At 45.5% G+C, this 10157-nt stretch overlaps 1 protein-coding gene across 1 annotated transcript; it reads left to right on the plus strand.

Annotated features, from left to right (window-relative positions):
- The first annotated feature begins 250 nt into the window (after positions 1 to 250).
- Positions 251 to 4657, plus strand: LOC137644485 (uncharacterized). The gene is made up of 5 exons (XM_068377459.1): positions 251 to 341; positions 2931 to 3079; positions 3738 to 3901; positions 3957 to 4158; positions 4253 to 4657. The coding sequence occupies exons 1-5, from the start codon at positions 251 to 253 to the stop codon at positions 4655 to 4657; spliced, it is 1011 nt and encodes a 336-aa protein (XP_068233560.1).
- Positions 4658 to 10157: the final 5500 nt, after the last annotated feature.

The following is a 10157-nucleotide window of genomic DNA, read 5'->3' on the forward strand; positions in this document are numbered from 1 at the left end:
GGGCAGCAATGATTTAGACGCTATCCAAAGTACTGCGGAGGTATGGCAAGTAGAGCTCTGTTGTGAGGCCTTTGCTGAATTGCTAAAAAAATTCTGTCCCAATGCTAAACTAATTTTTGCTCAAATAGAGGATAGGTTCTATTTCAGCCACTGTCAAAGTTTTGACGCGTTGCGGCAGGATTTCAAAGCAAAATCAAATAAATTCAAAAAGTGGTTGAACAAATGGAAGGGCAAGGATAGTTTGTTCATCATGAAAGGGGTTAATGGATTTTCCGACCAACGCCTTTATACCAGGGATGGAGTACATCTCAATTATGACGGCAATGTGAAGTTGGCTCGAAGTATGGCTGACTTTTAGTTTAAGCAAAGGCCTAAAGTAAAGTTAGTTTAGTTGTTCTAGTGTCAGGTATGTACTTTTTTGTCCTCTCTGGGCTCATCTGGTTTTTGTAATGGCAGGATTTTTTGTATACTGCTGTTATTCCTTATAAGAATGGAGCAGTATCGGTCTTATTTTATACTTGTATTAATCTAAGCTTAGGTTAAGTTAGTAACCTTTTCATTTATATAACCTGTTGATTAGCCTGGTTTTGCTGTTAGCATAATATGCTGTATTTTTTCATTAGGAAGTAACTGATGATAACTTGATTTGCATTGACTTGATTAAGTTAAGTTTAAATTCTTCCTTGGGTAATTTAGTATTGGTTAAAAGCAAGGTTCAAGATGGATGAGGCTGAAATGAAAAAGATAATTAAAAAGAGGGCTTATGTTAAGGGTTTGATAACTCTTGATGTTAGGAAGATTGACTCTTTAAAGGACGATCAAATTAATGGTCATTTGTTACTGTAATTCATTCATAAAATTTATGCTAATTTAGTAATAGTTGAGAATTTTGATGCATGCATTTGTGAAATTGCTGCTGAAGATGAACTACATAGTATTATGCAAGCAGCAAGAGATTATCATTATGAAATACAGAAAACTGTCAGAATTTAGAGTAAAATTTGATAATTTGTTTGGAGGTAAGAATATTCCTCAAAATAGTTCTAGTAAAATTATAAAGTTACCTCTCCCTCCTATTCAAATTCAGAAGTTTGAAAATAATGCAGCTAATCCATTTGCATATTTTAACTTTAAGAAGGCTTTTAATAATGCTTTGGCCGGTATGCCTAACCTAACTATTGCTCAAAAGTGTATTTATTTAAAGGGTTATTTGTTGGGTGAAGCATTAAGTGTAGTAGAAAACATTGCAGTAAATGATGAGGGTTTTGATTTGGCTTTTAAGCAATTAGATCTTAATTTTCTGGATGAAGACAACATAATTGATCAAGTAATAGGTGAAGTTTTGAACACTTCTGAAGTAAAATCCCTTAGTGAAGTAGAGTCTTTTGTTAGATATTTGAATAATAAATTCATTGACTTGAAGGGACTTGGTATAGATCTGATTGAAGTTGATTCGGCTGCTCTATTGCTAATAAGCAAAATTGTAAATAGGAAACTTCCTAGAAATTTTTTGATAGAACTTTCTAGAACTACAGGATCTTCTTATCCTAATTTCAACCAGTTGTTAAATAATTATCAGAGTATTATTGCACGCCTTAGTTTAGGTCATAATGAAAATTCTGGTGCAAAACCTAAAGTTAAATATGAAGGTAAAGAAGTTAAATATGAAGGTAAAGACCGTAATTTCCAACAATCAAAGTTTAGTAATAGATCTACTCCTAGTAATGACTAATAAAGTTCAATTTACCTGTAAACCTTTATCTTCTGGTAGATGCAAATTTTGTAAAGAAACTGGTCATAACTCTTCTAGATGTACTAGGTTTAATACTTTGCAATCTAGGAAGAATAGAGCTGAAGGACTAACTATGCAATAAATGCTTGAGTGATAGGCATGGGGCCTCGGAATGTCTGGGAAATAAATCATTGTTACCTTATAAATGTTTTTCTTGCAATAAATCTGAACATCATGGAGCAATGTGTCCTCGTGATATTAAGGATCTTGGTGAAAAAAGTGTTAAGTTGTCAATCAGGGTCTGAAATATTTGTGCCCTTTATTACATTCAAAGTTGGTAGGGGTAGGAAATCTTTTAAATGCTGTTTTCTATTAGACACTGGAGCCCAGTTTAGTGTTATTAATAAACAAATTGTTGATAGTAAATTAGGAGATTATTGTGGTGCTTCTTTGTCTAGGTTGGTTTCTTCTTTTGGGTTGTCAGCTAGAGTTGGTGATGGATTTCATTTGGTAACTGATTTAACAATGCCTTGTGGGAAAAAGTCTAGTCGTCTTTTTTTTTTGCATTGGAAAACTTTAATCTTTCCCTCTAAATTCCTATGTTGCCTTCTGTAGTTAAAAATTTGGAATCTGCTGGTTACACTGTATGTAAAAATTACCCAGGGAGGAATTCTGAAATTGTAAATATATTAGATATCCTAGGGAATGATATCCTTCAGGAATTTAGTCAGTTAGATTTAGACTGTAGAGTTGTTTAATATTAAGTTGTTCCGTAACCGAAATACAAACCACGCTATTTACACAGGGTTTACTTTCGGCGTAGCTGAAATGACGAGCCATTAGATTTTAACGAGGGTTAAACTACTCCCGCGCTAGTTACCACGGGGGTAGGGGAGGGGTAGCTAGCTACCCCTCCCCCCCACACACCGGTGATCTTCTTCACTTTTGGCTCGGACGATGTACAGACGTTTCTGTCTCGTCCTCGCATTTTTGACAGCCTTAATCTGTTTTTCTTTTTCTTACAGTTGTGTGTTTGAAGTTGGCCTCTACCTTTTCTTCCCATTATGCGGAAGTGCCTTGGACTCCCCGACCGCCCCTGTGGAACATACATGTCGGCGGTCGATACAGACCCTCACACCCTTTGCCCGCAGTGTCAAGGTCAACGGTGTGAAAGTGATAATGTTTGTATGGAATGTAGGGAGTGGCCTACCTCCCAGTGGGAGAGGTTTGCCCGGCGGCGTAAGAAGAGTTCTAAGCGAGACTGTTCTCCCTCACGGACTACCTTGGGGAAGGAAGGCTCCAAGGACTCTTCTTCCATTGCCCGAACCTCCTCCGAAGCTCCCACTCGTTCGGTCTCTCGCGAGAGGCCGCCGAGTGGTAGCGTAGGTCCTTCTTTTGTTTCCCAATCTCAGGGTTCGGGAGAGGGTGTTGCCTCCCATAGCGAGGCAGCTCCCCCTCCTCCTCTGGGGGAGGACATTGTTGATTTTGTTGATTTTGATGCCCAAACTGTTTCTAACAATGATCTTTTCCAGCTTTGGGCTTCCTTGGGGCTTAAGGGCTCGCCCTCCAAGGAAGCCCTGTTTGATCTGATCCAGTTGGAGGCAGCTGTCCAACAGTCGCCGGTAATACCAGAGGTAGACCCTCTGGCTATTGTCGACGTTGTTGTGGCAGAGGCGTCCGACCGGTCGGGTCAAACCCCAGCTGCTGCTGTTGCGGATGTTGCTGAAGGCTCAGGTTCCCCATCCGAACATCCTTCGAGGGGAAAGCTGGGTCCAACGGTCTCTCCTGTGGGTGTTCCTCCCCCTCGGGGGAGTGCACTAACAGAGACTCCTCTTCAAAGGACAGACGACGGTGATACCTTGCCTCGAGGTCGTCTTCGCCGTAAGGCTCGCCCTCCTCTTCGCCGCCGAGGCCTTCTCCTGCGCGCAAGCGCTCTCCTGCTGAAGAATCACCTGACTCTTCTCGCCAGTGATCTCCTGATCGCCAGCGCTCTCCTGATCGCCAGCGCTCTCCTGCTCGCCAGCGTTCTCCTGCTCGCCAGCGCTCTCCTGCACGCAAGCGCTCTCCTGCACGCAAGCGCGCTCCTGCAGATGAGTCAACATACTCTCCTCGCCAGCTCTCTCCTGATCGCCAGCGCTCTCCTGATCGCCAGCGCGCTCCTGATCGCCAGCGCGCTCCTGATCGCCAGCGCTCTCCTGCTCGTCAGCGCTCTCCTGATCTCCAGCGCTCTCCTGCTCGTCAGCGTTCACCTGCTCGCCAGTGCTCGCCTGCGCGCAAGCGCTCTTCTGTCCCTGCTGTGCGCATTGCGCGTCAACAGTCTCCTGAGCGCCGTCAACCTCCTGCTCGTCAGCGCACTACTGCGCGCCCATTTCCTGATGCGCGCCAACGTTTGCCCACACGCCCACGACCTTCGGATCTGGGCGCAGGCAAGGGCATTGATCCTTTACCTCGCCTGCACACCACCGTGCGTTTTCTTCTGTGCGCACTTCTAAATTGCATTGGCGCCCGCGCGCCCACGAGTCGACTCCTGAGCCCGCCCACGAACGTTCCTCCTCGAGCACATCAGCGCCCCCTGGCCCTGCGCCCCAGTTGGCAACTTCTCTCCGCGCTACTGCGCGCCATCCTACGCGTCAGAGATCTCCTATGTGCAAGCGTTCTCCTACGCGCCCGCACAATCCTTCGCCTGTGCGCGAACGCTCGCCAACGCGCCAACGCGCCCATGCGTCTGATCGCCACAGGTCACCGACTCGCCTGTACGCAGTCGGTCGCCTACTGACCCGACGCGTCATCGTTCGCCAACGCGCCATCGTTCGCCAACGTGCCATCGCTCGCCAACGCGCCATCGCTTGCCAACGCGCCATCGCTCGCCAACGCGCCATCGCTCGCCAATGTACCATCGCTCGACAATGCGCCATCGCTCGCTAATGCGCTTACACTCACCTATGCTCCACCGATCGCCTACGCACCATCGCTCTCCTGATCGCCAGCGATCGTCCGGGCACTCGCGCACACCCTCACCTGAGCATCCACGCACACCTTTGCCTGCGCACCCATGCGCCCCCTCGCCAGCACGTCCACGCGCCCCCTCGCCCGCGTGCCCACGCGCCAAGTGGCCCGCGTGCCCGCGCGCGACCCAGCGGTTTTGCCATAACGACCCCCAACGCGATTCCAGCCAGGTTTCGCAGCGCGCCCAACCTTGCGAATTGCCGGGGCCGTGTGCTTCCAGATCGTCCTCGCGATCGCCATCTCGTAAGCGCCGAGCACGCGTCTAGGAGCAGTAAGATTCATCGGAGAGGTCCAGGCAACATTCTTCTTCCCTTTCTTCATTTCAGACAGGCCCAGTAGTATCCACTCCTAAGGATCAGCCAATCCGCTTCCCTCCAGCGGGAATCGCTGACACTGCGTCAGTCAACCGCCAGCATTGGTTTGGTTCCCTGATGAAACCGGTGGGATCAAGGCATCGATTCTCCGGACTCTCTGGTCTCGATAGGACCTGCGGAACGGACGGACCTGCAGTGGTGGCTGACCGACGACAACCTTTGAAAGGGAGTGGATCTTTCGTCCTTCTCCCGGATTTGATGCTGTTTTCGAATGCATCAAAAGAAGGGTGGGGGGCCCACGTTCTGAACCAGAGGGCCTCAGGCTTATGGTCATAATCAGAAAAGTACCTCCACATCAATCTGCTAGAGATGAAGGCCGTATTTCTGGCCCTTCAACAGTTCCAACAGACCCTGGCGGGCCACTCCGTGGTGGTGGTGAGCGACAACACCACAGTAGTGGCTTATATCAGCAAGCAGGGAGGTACCTTTTCACGACAGCTATCCCATCTTACAGTAGAGATACTGAGATGGACCGAAGTCCACTCGATACGTCTATCAGCTCGCTTCATTCCTGGTAAAAGGAATGTACTCGCCAACAGTCTGAGCAGAGCTTCGCAGATAGTGAGTACCGAGTGGTCTTTGGATCCTCAAGTAGCCAACAAAGTCCTGACTTTGTGGGGTTCCCCGACAGTGGACCTGTTCGTGACAGCCTTGAATTTCAAGCTGCCGCTGTACTGCTCCCCAGTCCCGGACCCCAAGGCACTCTGGCAAGATGCCTCCCAACAACGGTGGGACAACATCGATGTCTACGCCTTCCCACCGTTCTGTCTGATGAGAAGGGTGCTCAACAAGACCAGACTATCGGTCAACCTGTCGATGACCTTAATAGCTCTGCTATGGCATCATGCAGAATGGTTCCCGGACCTTCTGCAGCTCCTGACGGAGCTCCCGAGAGAGCTTCCCCCACGACACGACCTACTCAGACAACCACACTCCAACATCTTCCACAAAGCCGTAGCATCGCTTCGGCTTCACGCCTGGAGACTATCCAGCGTCTCCTCACTGAGAGAGGATTTTCGCAAGAAGTTGCGGAAAGGATGTCTCGACACCTGCGAAAGTCATCTGCAGGGGTCTACCAGGCGAAGTGGAGAGTCTTCTGTGGTTGGTGTCGTGGGAGGGGTATCTCTCCCCTCGATGCCACTATTCCAGCAATAGCGGAGTTTCTCGTGTATTTGCGGGAGGAAATGCGCCTCTCGGTCTCGGCGATGAAAGGCTATCGCTCAGCCTTGAGCCTAGCCTTCAGGCTGGAAGGAATACACATTTCCTTCTCACTAGAACTTTTCTTACTCATACGAAGCTACGAGCTTACCTGCCCTCAGTCGGAAGTGAGACCTCCTCCATGGAACGTGGTTCGGGTCCTCAGGGCTCTGAAGAGACCCCCATTTGAACCATTACGCCAGACCTCTGACCAACACCTGACTTGGAAGACGGTATTCCTGCTCGCTCTGGCTTCGGCCAAGCGGGTCAGTGAACTTCATGGTCTCTCATACGACATCGCCCATTCAAGGGGATGGGGGGAGGTAACGTTCAGGTTCATCCCTGAGTTTGTTGCCAAGACTCAGAACCCTGGAGTGCCGGACCCATTGTTCGACTCCTTCAGGGTTACGAGTCTCCGTTCCATAACAGATGACCCAGATCATCTGCTACTTTGCCCAGTAAGAAGTCTGAGACGTTATCTGAAGAGAACAGCTGCAGTCCGTCCCAGCGTGCAAGCTCTGTTTGTGAACACGGGAAGGACGAAGAGGAGGGTCACCAAGAATACCATCTCAGCCTGGATTCGACGGACCATTCATCATGCCTTGAATCCAGACCCTCCTCCATCACATCGCCCTAGGGCACATGATGTCAGGGGCATCGCCACGTCCCTGGCCTTCAAGAGAAACTTCTCTGTGATGCAGCTGCTACAAGCTGGGGTCTGGAAGCGCCAAACGACCTTCACAGCCCACTACCTGCAGGACGTGACCCACAGGAGCCTCGATACTTTTTCTATCGGCCCTGTGGTGGCTGCACAATAGCTGGTCTAACCTCAGGATCCTTAATGGACAAGTAGCAGAAGGTTTAGGGCACTGTTACCCGGTTTTAGTCTGCGTGAATGAAAGAGTATGCCTGGCCCTTACTTCTTTCTTCATCCTCCCCTCTCTTGGGGAATGCAGCATCCTGGGTCTCTGCATAGCTGACCTCAAATCTCTGCAGGTAAACCATGCTTCCTTGTGTTCCTAGTATTAGGAATAATACTGCCGCGTCCCCCATACCCTGACGAGGTGGTATTGGGATGTCCTAGCCTAGAATTCCATATAAAGGACTTCAGGTCAGCTTCCTAGGACGAGTCACACTTCATTTCTCCACACACAACTTATGTAGGCCGCACGTTTTTTGCGTAGCAAGAAACTTGCGAGGTGCAGGGACTCTTTTTCTCGAGTGCTGCTCACTCGGATTCTGAGTCCCCGGGTAAGCCAAAGCCAGTAAGGCTGGGGACTTTCCACCCTGCCTAAGGGTAAGTCACCCTATGTAAATAGCGTGGATTGTATTTCGGTTACGGAACAAATGACAAATTCGGAGATAATTTGTATTTTTCCTAACTATACAAACCTTAGCTATTTACACATATTTGCCTGCCAGCCCTGTCCCCAAGACAAGTCCTACCTCTTAGTGAAGTGAAGCAGCTCACCGGTGTGTGTGGGGGGGGGAGGGGTAGCTAGCTACCCCTCCCCTACCCCTGTGCTAACTAGCGCGGGGGTAGTTTAACCCTCGTTAAAATCTAATGGCTCGTCATTTCAGCTACGCTGAAAGTAAACCCTATGTAAATAGCTAAGGTTTGTATGGTTAGGAAAAATACAAATTATCTCCGAATTGGTCATGTTAGAGTAATTAAGTTGGCCAATGGGGCTATTCCACTTGGTATAGTAGTCAATTTTGTTCATCCTTCACAAAGGAAGCTTTTTTATAAGAGAATTGATTCTTATGAACCTTGTAAACTAGTAAGAGAGTCTTGTCCTAAAATTGATAGTAATAAAATCTTGGAAAATAGACCAAGAGGTAATGGTAAAGCGGAATCTGTTAGGTTTATTCCTAATAAGGAATTTAAATATGCACCTGAATGTAACAGAGAATCTAGAGTTTTTTACAATTCTTCCCTTAATTTGGAGATTAAACAGACTTCTAAGCCTGATAAGAATAAACTTCTGGAATTTTTTCCTCCTAAGCAACTTGGAAAACAGAAGTTATTAGTAAATTTTGCAGTTAATCCAGTAGGCTATAAGTTCGATCCATTGAATGATATCTTTCCTGATTCTTGTGTCGAGTATGGACTCGACAATTTCTACAACTTAGAATCGATTGGGATTAAAGATGAAAATTCCCTTCCTTATGAAGACCAACAAGTTGCTGAATTTGCTAAGTCAATTTCTTTTCATGAAGGACATTATCATGTTCAGTTACCATGGAAAAAAGATTTAATTGAAAAAGTCCCTAACAATTTAAAGATTTCTTTGGCAGTTGCTGAGCGGATTTACTCTAAGTTAGAAGATCAGAATATATCCTCTAAATATGAGGAAGTTTTTGATAGACAGGAGGAGCTTGGCATTATTGAGCCTGTTAAAAATAGAGCCGCAGGCCAAGTATTCATTCCTCATCGTCCTTTCATAAGAAATGATGAAAATGCCACCACTAAAATCCGTCTTGTATTTAATTGTAGTTTAAAGGTGGGAAAAGCTCCTTAATTAAATGAAGCCGCTTTCCCTGGTATTGATTTGATGAACAATTTGTTGTCTTTGGTTTTGTATTTCAGGAATAATAATTATGTAGTTGTAGCTGATATAGTGAAAGCTTTTCTCCAAGTTAGGTTATCTTTAGAGGCAGATCGAAATAGATTTTGTTTCCTTAGAAAGATAAATTGGAAGTTTGTTGCTTATAGGTATAATACCATAATTTTTGGATTTGTAAGTTCTCCCTTTATATTGAATTATATTATTCAACATCATTTGTCTAGCTATAGAGGGAATGAAGTAGCTTCTCTAATTAAAGACAAATTTTATATGGATAACTTAGTGCTCTCTTCTAATCAGGGAGCCCAGATGCCATTTATTATCAATTCTATTAAGAAACTTATGAATTCAGGGGGGTTGCCTTTACGGGAGTGGGGTTCTAATATTTCTGCTTTGTTATCTACTCTTGATGAAGATGAAAAGGTAGCTTCTTCTGAAATGAAGATTTTAGGATATATTTATGACTCTAACCAAGATACCTTACAATTAAATGTTAAGCAATTGAACAAGGGTGCTTCCTCAAAGCGTCAGATTTTTTCAGCTTTGTATTCTGTCTTTGACCCTATTGGCATATTTGCACCTATAACGCTGCAGGGCAAGCTTATTATTCGTAAGTTGTGCCAGCTAGTTTCAAACGGGAATGAAACAGCTAGTGCTGAAATTTCTAAGTTATGGAGTAAATTTTGTAGTTCTTACAGTGAGGTTAGTCAGGCTTCTTTTTCCAGACAAACCTATAAAACTGATGCTCCTGTCAAGCTGTTTTTGTTTGCAGATGCTTCTAAGGAAGCTTATGATTGTGCTATGTATGCTGTGTAAGGTGATCATAGTTCCCTGATATTTGCTAAGACTAAGGTTAGCCCTATTAAGGAGAAACTCTCCTGACATTAGAACTTTTGGCTGCTCAATTAGCTTTGAAGTGTTTTGACACCATTTTTTAAAGTAATCTATCAAATTGTGTTGAAATTGAAAGCATAACTCTTTTTATAGATAGCCAAGTAGTTCTTAGTTGGATTCTAACTAATAGGGCTCCTAAGAGAAACACATTTGTAAATAATAGATTGAAGGAAATTTCTAATCTGTTAGATAGGATTTCTGATAGATTTTGTAGAGTTTCATTAGCTTATATTCCTTTATCTAGCCATCAGGCTGATTTACTTACAAAACCTTGTACTTGTAAGCACTTTCTTGAAAATTTCAGTCTTTGGATCAAAGGGACTTCTTGGTTGAATTCTCCTGACGAGTGGCCTAAGGGTCTTTTGGGTTGTATTCCTGATAATGTGA

Source organism: Palaemon carinicauda, chromosome 7 (genome assembly GCF_036898095.1).
Source record: "Palaemon carinicauda isolate YSFRI2023 chromosome 7, ASM3689809v2, whole genome shotgun sequence".
Taxonomy (NCBI): domain Eukaryota; kingdom Metazoa; phylum Arthropoda; class Malacostraca; order Decapoda; family Palaemonidae; genus Palaemon; species Palaemon carinicauda.

Excerpts from the sequence above, each read along its gene's own strand:
- LOC137644485 (XM_068377459.1), top strand. The coding sequence starts at position 251 with ATGAAAGGGGTTAATGGATTTTCCGACCAACGCCTTTATACCAGGGAT. Across the intron at positions 342-2,930 it reads CAATGTGAAGTTGGCTCGAA|GGAGTGGCCTACCTCCCAGT; the intron begins GTATGGCTGACT and ends TATGGAATGTAG. Across the intron at positions 4,159-4,252 it reads ACCTTCGGATCTGGGCGCAG|TCGACTCCTGAGCCCGCCCA; the intron begins GCAAGGGCATTG and ends CGCGCCCACGAG.